The following is a 16,176-nucleotide window of genomic DNA, read 5'->3' as shown; positions in this document are numbered from 1 at the left end:
GTAAAACATTATAACATGTAGAGTAAACTATCACATTTCAAGTTGCTTAAAGTGAAAAAGACAGGGGTTGATAGGCTGCATTCTGTTAGGGGGCTACCTGTGGTAGTTTGGTTTAATGCTCACATGTACAAAATGAAAGTCCACACAGTTTTCAGCACGTGTAAACATTTACCCTACTGGATTTTTATAGCTTAGTTTAACTGAATTTCTGGCAACTTGATTGCCAGTGGCTCCTGCGCTCATCGTTTGGATTTATGAATAAAGGCTTTTCTAAGAAACAGTTATTTAAACACTGATTTGTGGCAAGACCAGTGAACGACTTCTATCTACTGGAATGAAATAGTGGCAGAATTTTGTGGAGGTCCATTTTAATTAGGGCTCCCGGTTTTATGGTACTTATTTTTTTAACATTTCCGTCTGTATTTATCCATATTTATTTTTTTGTCATTTTATCTGTATATATCCGCATTTATTTTTGTCGCAAGCCAAAAAAGATGCTGCAACTAGTATTTTTCCACATTTATTTAAATAGGCAGTGCACACAGTTGTTATAGGTTTAACTATATGTATATATGCTCCAAATTAAGTAAACACAATACAATGTGTGAGAGTCTATTATAGACATTTGGAAGACCAATGTTGTGTATTTTTCATACAACTTCCACAAAAAAAAACTTTACTGTTAGATCAAAACAGATGTGAAATGGGAGGGTGTCACAGAGATTACTTGAAGAACTATATTTGTGTCAGCTGCTGCTATGTTACAATATTGAAAACACTCTCACAGGCCATAATAAACACATTTAGAATTTAGATGAGGGCACATGTGTACTTTCAGTAACCTGGCCAAAAGATTGCATGAAAATGCTGTCTACGTTCTTCATATATTACAGATATTGAATGCCTCTTGTCCTTATTGTCAGTTCCATGCTTCTCTCTGTGGTGCGCGCTGACTATCCACAGCTGAGAGAGTAAACTACCTCCTCTAGTCTGAAGCAGGGAGCTCTCATTTCAGAAATAAATTTCAATTGAAGGCCTGAAAGTATACCAAAGCTAATGCGGCTTAATTTCCCTAATGTGTTCATGCCACCGGACTTTCTGACCTTTTTGGGTCACACTCATTTCTGCCAGTCCTACATTTGCGCAAAGTACTTGCGCTGCTAACACCTTCCCCGGCCTTCTCAAAGTTAAACTGCCTTGGAGGTGCAAACCGTGAAATACATATTCACCTCCACTTCACAGTGATTTAAAACAGACTGCTGTGCTGGCGCAGCGCTCACTACAAAGCCAGGGCTCCGGAGATAATGAATGATCAGCTGATTGGCTAAAAAGATGTAACAGCCACTTCATCAATTCTATAGTGGGCAGGTCAGAGGCAAGAGTTCCTAGGAAATGTTTTCCCACGCCTACCAAAGATTAATGGCCCAGCAGGTGTTAAAGTGGGCAGGCATACAGGGCAATCAGGAAGAGGAGCTTGGGGAGGCAACCCTGGGCTGGAGCACGATCAAGCAATTCTCAGACTCTAACTTGGTCGTAATATTCCGTTTCTATGTATAAAAACAGACGGAAGAAAAATATTTTTCCGTCTGTATTTATATGTAAAAATCTGTTTAAACAGAAAACCGGGAGCCCTAATTTTAATATACCGACTGGGCTGGTAATGCAAATGCTACTAGTGTGCCTGCAGCACTAATTGTGTCACCCACACCAGTAGCCTTAAAGAGAGAGCTCAGGCCTGCCACTGCAGTGCCTTCGCACACTTTGGTAAACTGCCTGGTTGTCCTGACAAGTGCACCCACTTGCCAGGCCTTACCCTTCCCTTTTTATGCACATTAGACACCCCTATGGTAGGTCCAGGGTACCCCCCTGGGCAGGGTGCAGTGTATGTGAAAGGTGAGACATGTACTGAGGTGTGTTTTAACATGTCCTGACAGTGAAATACTCTCCATTTCGTTTTTCACTGTTGAAAGGCCATCTTGCCCATAGGACAGAATGGGGTGGCTGGGTAATATGTTTGCAGCCTATCTTCCCTTAGGCTGAAGACGGAGAGGTGAAGTTTAGTGTGCCTGAACTCACAATTTAATAACACTTCTTTTTATGAATGTGGTTTTGGCGTTGTGTGTTTAGAAACTACACTTTTAGAAGTGGCTGGTTTTTTGTGTTTTAACATTTCTGTGTGTCTCTGCCTGGTTGTGGATTGACTGTCTGGATTTGAAAGTGATGGATCTGGGAAATGTCTTGACCCAGGGGAAAAAGTGAGACAGCAACAGGCTGACCTGCATCTGGAATGTAGGGGAGAGGAGTAGCCCCCGGAGGTGAAGAGGCCTGGGCTGCCGCCATAAAACAATGGTTCCATCTCCTGCTGAGTGACAGAGGGTCCAGGCCCCCACTAATCAAAGGAAGAAGGTGTCACTGGCAGGGAGACACCCAGAACTGGTTTGGACGGGGTCAGTGCCCCCCTGAACACAAAGACTTCAAAGACATTTAGGGGAATAACTATGAGAGCTGAACCCACTGAACATTGGAATGGAATGGAATGGATTGATCAAGACTGAAAAGGATTGAAACTACTTTGTGGTCAAGAGGAACCTTTGCCAAGGAAGAAACAGCTGAAGAGACTGAAGCAAAGGACTGACCTTTGCTGTGTGTTCTGCGGCTGGCCAGCAGTTTGATGATTTAACCAAGGAGAGGCTAATGGCCTTTGCTGTGAGCTGTGTCCCCCTGCTTGAAAGGACTTTACTGTGTGCTGTGACCTGAAGTAACTTATCCTCAAGGGCCCGAGGAGAGCTGGCTCCCTGTTGTGGAAACTCAGGAGCACAAAGGTTTCCAGGTGTGTCTCAGCGACGATGTGTGCATGTGATGTTTGAAGCCTAAGACCCTTTTAAGAATTGCCCTGTGATTGTGGGCACCAGGAGTCCAAGTGAGTCTCAGCGAAGCTGTGTGTGTGTGCATGCAGCAACCTGAGACCTTCGTGAAGATCGTCCTGTGATTGTGTGCACCCGAAATCAAAGTGAGTCTCAGTGTCGATGTGTGCGTGTGCTTTGTGCAGACTGAGACCTTCGTGAGGATTGCCCTGTGATGGTGTAAACCCGGAACTCAAGTGTGTCTCAGCGACACTGTGTGCATGTTCCCTGTTGCAGCCTGAGATCTTCGTCATTGCCATCGGCCTGGACCGGCATCCCCAGAGGAGCTGTCCCGCCGGTCGGAGCCTGCCTTTTGCCGAGGGGGGACCTCGAACCATCTCCATCGTCGGGTGGGCCCGAGTTTCACTGCTCAAATCAACGAAGTCACATCGGAGGCCCAAGTCGTGAGTAGAGCGAGGTCACTCAACGAGCGTGGGTGTGTCGCTGCCTGCGGCGGGGTACGGGTTTGGAGAAAAACGCTCTCGGCATTTCTGATTCTCGCAGGGCAGGGGTTGCTCAATTTGGCCCCCAAGGAGCCTAGACTCAGTAATTGTTTTCCAGGATTGCGCCAACCTACAAGAGCCCGACCCCTGGTCATGGGTCCAAGGGCCTCAGGAGGTCCTAGGGAGGGAAGAGAGGCAAAGTAGAACAGTTAGGTGGGGGGCATGCGGGCTAGCGCCCTATCTCAAAGGAGAGGGAGGGAGTGTGAGCAGCGTCCCCAGGGGTTCACCACCCCACCCCAGAGACTGGAGGGTTCTTTAGAGGAGCACCAGGTTGGAGGCCTAGCGCCTACTTGCCAGCTGTGTGGGGAAGAACAGCTAGCATCAGGAGGTCGTGGGGCGTATGTAACCAGAGCTCCCGCGGTCCTGAAGTTTGTGAGTGCGATTCCTAAATGGAAGGCACAGAAATCTAAATGGAAGGTTTAGGGAGGAAGGTGTCCTCCCGTGGAAAAACCCGTGGGACAATGCCCAGCCAGTAGGGCTAGGTCCCCTAGAAGTGACCAGGGTAAACCCACCTCTAACCTGGAGGGCAGGATAACTGGAGACAGTATCCTGACCAATGGTTCCTCCAGGGGTAGCGCTCTAGGTGGGAGTTGGCAAGGGATTAGCACACCTGGAGGGCCCCCGACTGCCAGGAAGTACCCATGGAGCAGCCAGCTGGCCCAGGGAGTAGTGACCAAGAGAACCCCCTGGAGTCAGGAAGGCATAGAACATGAGGGTGTCCCTGCAGTAGCAGGCCGGCGTCCATGTTCTATCGCCCCAAGCAGGGAAGTCCGCCTGCGTCCATGTTCTATCGCACCAAGCAGGGAAGTCCATCATGGTAGCTGATTGGTCTACCTTGGCTTTAAGCTGAGAGGGGGTTGTGTTGGACTTGGACCTTTTGGCTAAAGTTCCCTAAACCTTTTGCCTTCCCCCTAGACCTTTTTTGTGACATGGTGTTGCCAACTTAGATGCTTTGGACACTTTGCCACTGCTGATCAGTGTCAAAGTGCAAGTGCTCCCTGTATAAAGTGTAATGGTAATTGGGTGTCCATAATTGGTATATTTGTCTTACTAGTGAAGTCCCTAGTAAAGTGTACCATGTGTGCCAGGGCTGGTAAAGCAAATGCTACTAGTGAGCCTGCAGCACTAATTGTGCCACCCACAACAGTAGCCTTAAAGAGAGAACTCAGGCCTGGCACTGCATTGCTTGCGCGCAGTTTGGCAAACTGCCTTGTTGTCCTGACAAGTGCACCCACTTGCCAGGCCTTACCCTTCCCTTTTTATGCACATTAGACACCCCTATGGTAGGTCCAGGGTACCCCCTTGGGCAGGGTGCAGTGTATGTGAAAGGTAGGACATGTACTGAGGTGTGTACCATGTCCTGACAGTGAAATACTCTCCATTTTGTTTTTCACTGTTGAAAGGCCATCTTGCCTACAGGACAGAATGGGGAGGCTGGGTAATATGTTTCCAGCATATCTTCCCATAGGCTTGAGATGGAGAGGTGAACTTTAGTGTGCCTGAACTCACAATTCAATAACACATCTTTTTATTAAGGTGTTTTTTGCATTGTGTGTTTAGAAACTACACTTTTAGAAGTGGCTGGTTTTTTGTGTTTTAACATTTCTGTGTCTCTGCCTGGTTGTGGATTAACTGTCTGGATTTGAAAGTGATAGGGTCTGGGGACCCAGGGGAGGAGGTGAGACAGCAACAGGCTGACCTGCATCTGGAGTGGAGGGGGAGGAGTAGCCCCTGGAGGTGAAGAGGCCTGGGCTGCCACCATAAAACAATGGCTCCACCTCCTGCTCAGTGATTGAGGATCCGGACCCCCACTAATCAAAGGAAGAAGGTGTCACTGGCAGGGAGACACCCATACTGCTTTGGACAGGGGTCAGTGCCCCCCTGAACACAAAGACTTCAAAGACATTTAGGGGTATAACTATGAGAGCTTAAACCCCTGAACATTGGGATGAAAGGATCAAAACTGAAAGAATTGAAACTACTTTGTGGTCAAGAGGGAAGAAACAGCTGAAGAGACTAAATGAAAGGACTGAGACTTGCTGTGTGTTCTTGGGCTGGCCTGCAGTTTGCTGATTTAACTAAGGAGAGGCTAAGGGCCTTTGCTGTGTGCTGTGTCCCCCTGCTTGAAAGGACTTTGCTGTGTGCTGTGTCCTGAAGTAACTTATCCCCAAGGGCCCAAGGAGAGCTGGCTCCCTGTTGTGGAAACTCAGGAACACAAAAGTTTCTAGGTGTGTCTAAGCGACGCTGTATGTGTGTGCTTTTTGCAGCCTGAGACCCTCCTTAAGAATTGCCCTGCGATCATGGGCACCAGGAGTCCAAGAGAGTCTCAGCGACGGTGTGTGCATGTGCTTTGTGCAGCCTGAGACCTTCATGAGTATTGCCCTGTGATTGTATGCACCCGGAACTGAAGTGTGTCTCAGTGACGCTGTGTGCGTGTGCTTTTTTTCAGCCTCGGACCCTCGTAAGAATTGCCCTGTCATCGTGGGCACCAGGAGTCTAAGTGAGTCTCAGCGACGCTGTGAACGTGTGCATTGTGCAGCCTGAGACCTTCGTGAGGATCGTCCTGTGATCTTGCGCACCTGGAATCCAAGTGAATCTCAGAGACACTGTGTGCGTGTGCCTTATGCAGACTGAGACCTTCGTGAGGATTGCCCTGTGATCGTGTGCACCCGGAAAACAAGTGAGTCTCAGCAACGCTGTGTGAGTGTGCTTTTTGCAGCCTGAGACCCTTGTATGAATTAACCTGTGATCGTGTGCACCCGGAACTCAACGAAGTCTCAGCAACGCTAGGTGCGTGTGCTTCGTACAGCCTAAGACTTTTGTGAGAATTGCCCTGTGACGGTGCACCCCAGGAGCTCAAGTGAGTCCCAGCGACGCTGCGTGCGGGTGCCCTGTTGCAGCCTGAGATCTTCGTCATTGCCATCGGGCCGGACCGGGGTGGGCCAAGTTCCACGCCCAAATCAATTAAGTTGCATCGGAGGCCCAAGTCGAGAGGAGAGCGAGGTCGCACCCCCCAGGTAACGCTCAGCAAGCTTGAGTGTGTTGCGGCCTGGGGCGGGGTGCGAGCTCGGAGAGAAACGCTCTCGGCCTTTCCCATTCTTGCAGCGCGAGCCTCCGCTCAAGCTCATATCGCGGCCTATACTTGCTGAGGAGTGGCAGTACCGGGCCGGAGTGTGAAGCTACACTTTGTGTTACATCATACCCGTGTTGGGGGCATATTTTGGAAGTTGCTGACCACGAGTCAGCAGGAGTGGTCTAGAGACCGTCCCGAGCACCGTTATCAGTGCCGGAGTACATTATTTTGGTATTACGAACTACCTGACTGTTGCATTATGCATTACTTCATTTTGGTATTACGAACTGCCTGATTGTTGCATTACGCATTGCATTGTTTCTGCATAACAAACTACATAATTGTTGCATTACGCATTACATCATTTTGGTATTACGAACTGCCTGATTGTTGCATTACGCATTGCATTATTTCTGCATAACGGATTGCCTGATTGTTACATTACACATTGCATTATTTTTGCATAACGGATTGCCTGATTGTTACATGACACATTGCATTATTTTGGCATTACGAACTGCCTGATTGTTGTATAACAAACTGCATTTTATGACAAAACGAAGTGTCTGATTCTTGCATTACGAACTGCATAGCATTGCATTAGAACTGCATTGAATCACAGAGAATTGCTCATTAATACTGCAAGAACCTACAAAAGCTGGCTGGCCTAATAACCGGCCAGAGGAAATATTATAAATATGCATATGTTGGATTTTTATCATGTGGTCTCATCATATACCTTTTTACATAAACATATACTTGTTTTTTTATGAAACTTGTGTGGAGTCCATTTGTGGTGTCATCATTGGGTTGCTGAGAGCGTGGTTGCAAATACTTTACACATTTGCCTTGGAGATAAGCCTGGCAGCTCGTGCCAAGCTACAGAGGGGGTGAGCAGGGGCTATCTGAAAAGGTGTCCTTCCTTTCCCTGACTTAGAAGCAAGGGTCCCTATTCGGCTTAAGGTACCTAACTCAGCCAATTAGAGAACGCCAGTTTTAACATTCTGCATCAATTATTAAGGTGTCATCTGTACTTCTTGTTCACAGTCTCCCACATTGTGTATACTTTGATCCATAAAGCTATGTAAATATTAATACATGCCTAACCTTTAAATATTACTTACTTAAATAAATTAATTTAAGTCAAAATTGCAACACTTCTAGACCACCAGCTTCTTTACGGACCACAGGAGAGACATGGAATGTCCAGTAAGAACTAAGAATTGTTATCATATAGGACATGGTTTCTTTTGCTTTTTAGGTCTCGCACCTGGCGATACAGCCCGAAAGCACCTACAGTTGTCGAGTCTGCTTCAAGGGCTCTAAAAGGGAGACAGGAGAGGGGCACGCGCAGCCTCAGGAATCGCATCAGGTCGCGCGCCCGAACATGCGCTCCATTGGGACTGTGGACAGCATGCCGGAAACACACCTGCGCACAGACACACGCGCGGACACACGCGCGGACACACAGACACACACGCGCACACACACACACACACACGCACACACGCAGACACACGCACACACACACACACACGCCCTCCGCCCCCCACTCACCGGGCTCTTTCCGCTGCTACAGGCTCCGTCACTCGCCGCATCACCTGGCAGACGCTGCTCTTCCTGGTAAAGGTACTGCGTACCACGCTGGTTGTCCCTCTCCCCCTCGTCAGCGGTTCTCTCAGCAGCCGGCGGGGCTCTCCACAAGCACGGGAGCCCCGCTAGCTCACACGCTAACTTCCAGCTGGCTTCACGGGCACAGGAGCGCGGAGTAGGCTCCCGTCTGCTTCCTGTCTTTTTGCGGCCCCGCCCCGTCCCAACACAGGTTGCCTGGCTTCCTGTCCAAGCCGGGCTACGGTGGTGAGTTTGTCAATACGTGACTTGTTTAACAGAGGGTGTGTCTTCACTGCAACTTCCACAATTTCTATCTTTAGTGGCGAGTGTATCATGCCTGTATGTCAGAGAGGCTGATTAGGGCATTTCTCTCTTTGAGCAATCTTCAGATTTCCCAATGTTGCTGGTCGTTTCTTCACTCCCTCTTCTGTTAGCGGGTCAGCTGTGTTCTCTTGAGATGACTCAGCTTTTATTATACTCAGGGTTGAGGTACATAGGCCCAGTGGTGCCTGCTGTATGAAAACAGTGCTATGCATCTTGATGCGTTCTTCAATAAACTTCGCCTTGTTTGAGCTCGGTGGCTTTGGGAATGCGTTCAAACATTATAATTAGTGTGCTTTGTTCACTTAACCTGCTACTCGTAGTTTCTTTCTTAAATATTTTCTTTTGCCCCACCCTTGGCTTTCCGGAATCACGTGACAAAGTTTGCTAAACTTGTTTTGCTTCTAATGCTGGTGTCAACGCCTCCACCATGTTCTCCTTGGAGTGTGTGTGACAGGACGGTGTTCATTCCAAACCCAGCCTATTTGAGGTGGAAAATGCTTAAGTGACAAGTGTGTACCAGTGACCTATTGCTGTGAGGATGAGGCGCGGTAAGAGAGACAGAGGGAGCTGTGCGCGCACGCACCCAACATATGTAAACTACCTTCCAGTTCCTACACACAAATAGATGCACCCAATACTCTCGTGAGCTTTGCCTACTTATTTCACACTGCAAGCTAGAAAAATCTCCATTTAGGCAACTGCAGAGCACCACTACAGGAGCGCAGGTGCTGCCCCCCACTAACCCCTAGAACTGTGTCAGAGGAGTGGGAGGAGGGTTTCTCACTAGCTCTAGGTACACTGTGGTATGTCATTAATAAATGTGATAATTATTTATACCTATACATTTCACTGAAGTATACATATAGCATTGATGTTTGGTTTATCGCAGATGAGTAATGTTGTACATTTAGAGTGTGTCGCTGCTATACAGCGGTAATTTGAAAAACATCTACAGGCAAAGTATGTACGTACATGTTCTTTGCCTTGCTTGCTGTATAATGTTCTCACCTCTCAACTCAGCCTGCCCACGGTTTGTACTTAGCGGTAGGCCCGATAATGCCATTGGTACTTTAATCTGATTTGTAAAGTGCATGGCTGCCTCAAGGGCCTTCCCAGAGCTAGCAGAACAGCTGGGGCAGGCATACTGACAGAGAATAAAATAATAAAGTTTTCAATTGTTTACCGAACCCTTCAAAGAAGATGTAAAGTTTCATTAAAGGAGGAAGAGAGTTCCAAAGTTTGGGATCCTGAAATGCAACAGGACGCCCTGCTTGTGTGGCCAAGTTGACTCAAGGAATCTCTGCTAGGTTCCGACTGCCTGATATTAGAAAATGGTTGGGAAAATAAGGATGAAAAGGCATCCCTAAAAACGTAGTCTTGATTGAGTCATGGCTTTATGCATGTAGCACAGCACTTTGAAGTTAATACACCTGTCTATAGTAGCCTGTGAAGATTACAAAGCTGAGTGGAAACAGAGACACCCTCTCACCCTCACACACCTCCTCACCCTCACACACCCTCTCAACCTCACACACCCTCTCACCTTCACACCCCATCACCCTCTCACACACCCTCACCCCCTCACCCCGCACCCTCACACACCCTCACACATCCTCACCCTCCCTCTCACACCCTCACACACCCTCTCACTCGGCGCCACCACAGCATCAATCTGTGCAACCATTCAATAGCACCTGCTTCAAATATGTTCTCTCAATGTTTCAAGCTTTATTACCAATGTAACAAAAAGATGTTAAGATTTCACTTCTGTTCTTGGATTTTCTGCACAATATAATACACTGAACATAATCTTCACAAAAGTTATTTACAAAACTTTAAGCTATTGCCATTATAAATTACAATATCTTTTATTTAAGCAATAATTATTTAGAAAATTAATAGCCATTGTTATTTGTAATATCAATACATGCAAGTCATGTAAATACAACACATATTGCATTACAAATGCTATAGGTGTCACATTTGCAAAAGTTATAACTATTGGCATTGTAAATGACAAAGCTATTGGGTTCGCTATTTTCTAAAACAAAACATAAATAAAAATGTGTCATTTACAATATCAATACCTCAAACTTTCCTAATGCAAGACCTATTGCATTGCAAATGCTTGTTTTAAATGCAGCAAAGCTTTTCTTTTCGTTAAAATGTTAAACAAAGGAGAGGCATGTTGAAAAGCTTGCCTCATAAGAAACTTCAGCGGAGACCCATGCAAACCGCTTTTCTTAAAAACAAATGGCTATTTTCCAAAATTACCAACACTATATACAAATGTTTTGTGCAAAAAGGCCGCGAAACGGGTCTCTATTGGGCTCTGTTTTGTTCCATCGCACAGGCGGTACGTTATTTTCTGAACTGCAGTGACAGCAGGCACATCCATGTACGCGTGCTCACACTGTCCACGTCTCACTAGTGGAGAAGTTATGTCATGACAGGTGAGTGTGGTAGCGGAACGGAAATCCTTCAAAGAGTCATTTACTCTCTGGATTTCCCTTCCGTTTTTGAAACTCAGGAGCAGCAACATTGTTGTAGTGTCACCAGGGCTATAAGTGAAAGCTTTTTTAATATTATATACAAGCCATAGTTGCTGCTTATTTATCTTATGCAACCATTGACAAACCCAATAGTACTTGTTGTAGGTATGACATTACTTGTATCATATATCTGGATGCAATTACCTTGACATTCTTTGTGAGTCTGCTATGCTATCACTTCCAATGTTAGACCCTAATTTGGATGTCAACAATCTTACCTCCCAATGTCTCTCAGTCCTTGCAGTCAAAATTAATAATGTTGCTCCACTTCAAAGCAAAAGGAAAAGGCCTATTCCTTCAGCATCATGGTTTAATAAATCCCTTTATGAAGAAAGGAAGAACCTGAAAATACTGTAGAAACAATGGAGACAATCTCCATACACCACTAATCTTTCTATTATAAGTTCAGCAAGATCAATATACCAAAAAAAATCTTCCATAAAAAAGCGTCACACTTCAGAACCCTCTTCGACTCAGCCAAAAACAGACCCAAAAAACTATTTGACCTCATCAAAAATCCAAAATTCTCTCCCTAAACCATCAAGCCTGACGATTCTTCAAAGAAAGCAGCAGACTTTGCTATATATATTTTTGATGAAAAAGTTAAATCACTGGTGGATCAGGTCATTCACCCCACGCCCCCTAGAGGACCGCAATTCCTTAGTCATTTGGCAGAACTTTGACTTCATCTCTGAAGATGCCCTCCTCAAATGCATTCTCGAAACAAAACCCTCTAACCATTCTTTTGACCCTATCCCGAGTGACATTGCCATTAACTTCTACACCCATACTCTTTCCTATTGGACCAGTCTGGTTAACCACTTCCTCAGCCAAGGCTCCCTTCCTGTTGCCCTTAAAACAGGTCAGGTTACCCCACTTCTTAAAAAACCATCCGTTGATGCTAATGACCTCAGCAACTTCCGCCCCATCACCAACCTCATTTTTCTTTCAAAAATCACAGAAAGATGTGTAGCAAAACAACTTTCCATACATCTTAAGGATGACAATCTTCTTGACAAACTCCAGTCTGGTTTCTTGCAAGACTGCAGCACTGAAACAGCCCTGCTGCAAATGATCGACGATGAGCTCAGTGTACTTGATTTGGGGGAGTCTTGTCTTCTTATTCTTCTAGACCTTTTTAACCTTTCTGCAGCCTTTGACACTGTTAATCACAACACTCTCCTAAACACTTTACAACAGAGAAGGGGCTTGGAAGGCACAGTGCCTAAATGGTTTGCTTCATTCCTCTCGGGCAGATCCCAAGGGATTAAAATAGCGAACAGCCTTTCGTCTTCAATGGTGGTAGGTCAAGGCATCCCTCAAGGTTCAATCCTCACACCCACTTTGGTCAACCTTTATTGGGAAATCTCCTAAGTGAATCTGGGATCCATTACCATCTCTATGCGGATGACACCCAAATCTACCTTAAGGTGCTTCCAAACACGACATCGCAATCCTCAACACTATTCTCAACTCTATTAAAAAAGGGATGTTAGCTCATCAACTCATTCTAAATCCTTCCAAAGCCGAACTCCTCCACCTCCCTCCCTCACTTTCTCCTACTCCTCCTGTTCAATCTTGGATGGATAACCTGAATTTACTCAACAATAAACCTATTGTTGTCGAGAGTGCTAAATCCCTTGGTGTCATACTTGACAAAAGCCTCAATCTACTCTCCCACATCAATTCCATTACAAAGAATGTGCATTAGAAACTGCGCCTTCTCTGGGAGATTCAATGTTTCTGTCCCGGAACAAGACTTAAAAACCTTGGTCCAATCTCGGGGTCTCTCTAGATTGGACTATTGTAATTCTCGTCTTGCTGGCCTACCCAAATCCCACCTTTCCCCTCTTAAATCCGGTATCCATTCAGTGGTTCGTTTTGTCTTTGGGGCCAAAAGGAGTGACCACATCACACCCATTTTGTCTTCTCTTCGCTGCCTTCCCATCGAAGCAAGGTTAATCTACAAGACTGCCTGTATCACCCGCAAAGTCTTGCACACTCCCTCCCCTCAATACCTGGCGAATAAACTTAAAATCGCTGGAGGCTCTAGATCTTCTCACAATGCGGAAACTTTACTGATTGAGCCCCCACCTTCAAAAGGGAAAGAGTGATGGCTCAGTCCTTCTTAGGCAATGCGGTTAGAATCTGGAACTTGCTTCTCCCACTACTCCGTACCACTACCTCTACCCGGACCTTCAAAACTGACCTCAAATCTCTTCTCTTCCAAAGACAATTCCATAATTAATACATCCCTTTTCATGTCCCTCAAGGAAGTTCTTACATTGTTGTCAATATGTAATCTATGCCTGTATGATCCTCATCCTAATGTGTTTTGCTTTTTTGTGTGACTACCACCTATTTTTTTATTTTATTGTTTCTTCTAGTTCATTTGTATCTGTAACGTGTAAATATGTAAAATGTCTCCTCATGTAACGTACTTGGTTCTATTGTGAAGCGCTCTGACACCTTTGGATAAAGTCTAAGCTATACAAAAATGCATTTAAATAAAATAAATATAAAAAATGACAGAAACAGCAAATAAAAGTCGGGCAGCACACTACACTATGCACAGATTTTTAATTTACGTGTTTTTTAAGCCACAACCTTAATTACATTGGGCACGCCCCTTTGAAAGCCCCCCCTCCCCTAGTTTTTTCATCCCACTTAAAGCCCTGCCTAAAAATAAGAAAACTGCTAACAGGTTAGCAAAACAAAACAGCACTAGCACACTAACAAATTGGCAGCCCAACTGATGGACTTTATCCCAACACAAAGATCGTTAGGTTGTCAAGAAGGCTGGCCAGGCGTTTCGGATTGGTCAGAATAGGCCCGGTTTTACACCAGCTATCCCTGCAAATTTAGCGGATGTCTGTGTTCAGGTCTTCGCACAGGAGCGACTTGAAACAGAGGGAGGCGTGTCTTCATATGTATTCCAAGGAAGGACGAGTCAGCAGTTCTTATCAGAAAGCAATTTAATTAGTACATAACAGGCTAGGTGTTCAAGCTGCATTTATGTAGTCCTTTTGTGCATCGTTGTATGTACTCCTTCTCCTATGTTGATAAGCGCTGTCATTTAAGTCGTCACTACCACTCAGATATGACATTGTAGTCCTTCTTCTACGTCTACTAAACGTCCCGAATTTTGGCTTTCAAAAACCTGGTCACCGTATTGTCAATAGAACATACGATGCATGGGCAGAGGCGGCCGCCATGTAAGGTGTGGGCAACAAGCAACGTAGCCGACTGGCGGAAGCGTTGCGCCCTGAGACATATATTGGGGTATGTCCGCATGTTCCTGTTACTCTGTAAGAATTTCTTATTTCATTGAAATAACCTTACCTGCAGACAACACGCAGCTCCGTCGCAATCTCCGCGTTGCAGCCCAACTCTTCAACCACTGCGAGTTCTTCCTCCTCCGCATCGACTTCCTCCTCTTCTTCCAAAGCCATGTCCCGGAGCAGCAGCACCTCTCGCCACAACGTGCCCAGGGATCCCACGTGAAAGGTTTTGCTACTTACATCCTGGACTTCGTATTCGGGCACGGTGCACCGTTCTCCTCGTGTGCTCTCCTCCCCGCGGAAGATCTCTTCCATGTTGCTCTGCATTTCGATTCTAAGCTTCTCCGACAGGGCATTGCTCCTCCAACAGAAAGTCAGGCGCTTTGTATTGTGGGGTTTGTAGTTTTCCTGAGCATTTTTGAAGGTGTGGGCATATATTTTAGCGGCTGCCAAGGAGGCTGTTAGCAGGGGACATCTCTTTAATAACCGTTTTTCTTTTGTTGATCATTGACCGAAAGTTTACCGATTCATATTTCCATCTATACATTTCTTATGGAACTTCCAAATGAACTACAGTCCCCATAAAGCACGGATGGACAAGCGCGCGTACTTTAACTGCTCGGGGAGAACGAAGACGGGTGGCAAGATAGGCTCACAAAATACTCGCTTAACTTGTGCCAGTTAAAAAGGGGTTGTACTATCAAAGGTATGCAGCATTTCAAATGTAACATATTATATTTACTGAACGTTAAATAATTAAATCAAGTACACTTATTCAGGCATTGGATTTCCATACAATAGTTTTTTCAAACATGATTTAGTATCATGTAATTTTCCAGCAAACCATAGGTCGTCCCTGTCAAAATCAATAGCACTCGTATCTTTATAAATGGAGCATACCTCCATACTACCTGATTATAATTGCCCAACAAAGTGCAACATTTGTCACAACATACGGCACCAAACCGGTGGTCTCACCTCAATTTATTCTTACGCATTTTTGTCTGAATAAATAATCATAATCATATTTGGCTTCTAGCAAGATCAAATTAGCTTTCAAATATTTGTTTTTCAAACTCACTACTCATCCACTTACAAGGTCCATGAGGACTTAACCTGAGCAAAGGAACACTTCCACCAAACCATGGGCCCACTGTAACACCCTCCAGCAATAAGTCCTCGGGAGTTATAGACAAATAAGTAACTATCAGTTCTCTCTTGAGGCTTAACTTGGTTCATCAATATTAATAATATTCCGAATAAATGGAGCATCCATATAAACTGCCTGAATACACATTGTCTGAGCCAATCAAAATTTCTCACAACAGGTGGCACCAAACGGGCCATCTTCCCTTCAAGGCATTCTTATGCAATTAGGCCGAAGCAGTTTGTCCGAATAAGTAAACATCTTTTTTCACATGAAGCTCTTAGCTCGCCAATATTCATATTTATCCTAATGAATTGAGTGACCCTCCTTACTACCTAAATGTAAATTTCCTGAGCCAAGCAGAAGTTATCACAATGGGTTACACCAACAGTATGCTTTCACCTTGATGCATTCATACACAGTTACACAGGAATAAGTAACCATACTTGCCATAGAGAAAAATCCCATTTGTTCACAAATATTTTATGTTTTTCCATCAATCAATCAGGGGCCAGTGTCGCGTGGCTACTCACTCATGAGTGTCTCAAGGCGTGGGGGGCTGCTGGTCCTTCTGGGTGTAGGAACATTCGAAGAGCCAGGACTTGAGGTCCTTTTTGAATTGGGTCAGCGACGCGGATTGCCTGAGGTGGAGAGGCAGGTCTTGGCGACGAGGTAGGATGCTCTTCCTCCGGTACTGGTCTTGTGAATCCTGGGGACGGAGTCTAGGGCGAGTTTGGTGTAATGGAATTGTCTGGCAGGCAAGTGGAATGCGAGGCGGTGAT

The 16,176-nt window shown here is 45.5% G+C and overlaps 1 protein-coding gene across 1 annotated transcript in view; it reads right to left on the bottom strand.

Annotated features, from left to right (window-relative positions):
• Nucleotides 1-14,633, bottom strand: part of SNAPC3 (small nuclear RNA activating complex polypeptide 3) — a 262,056-nt gene extending 247,423 nt beyond the window's left edge. Inside the window, exon 1 of the mRNA XM_086961406.1 lies at nt 14,309-14,633. Within this exon, the coding sequence (XP_086817532.1) occupies nt 14,309-14,574 (266 nt within the window). The 5' untranslated portion in view covers nt 14,575-14,633. The remainder of the gene's footprint in view (nt 1-14,308) is intronic.
• Between the last annotated feature and the right edge of the window lie 1,543 nt (nt 14,634-16,176).

This window comes from Lissotriton vulgaris, chromosome 3_1 (genome assembly GCF_964263255.1).
Source record: "Lissotriton vulgaris chromosome 3_1, aLisVul1.2, whole genome shotgun sequence".
NCBI classification, from domain to species: Eukaryota; Metazoa; Chordata; class Amphibia; order Caudata; family Salamandridae; genus Lissotriton; species Lissotriton vulgaris.
This window is presented reverse-complemented; position numbering and strand designations above follow the sequence as displayed.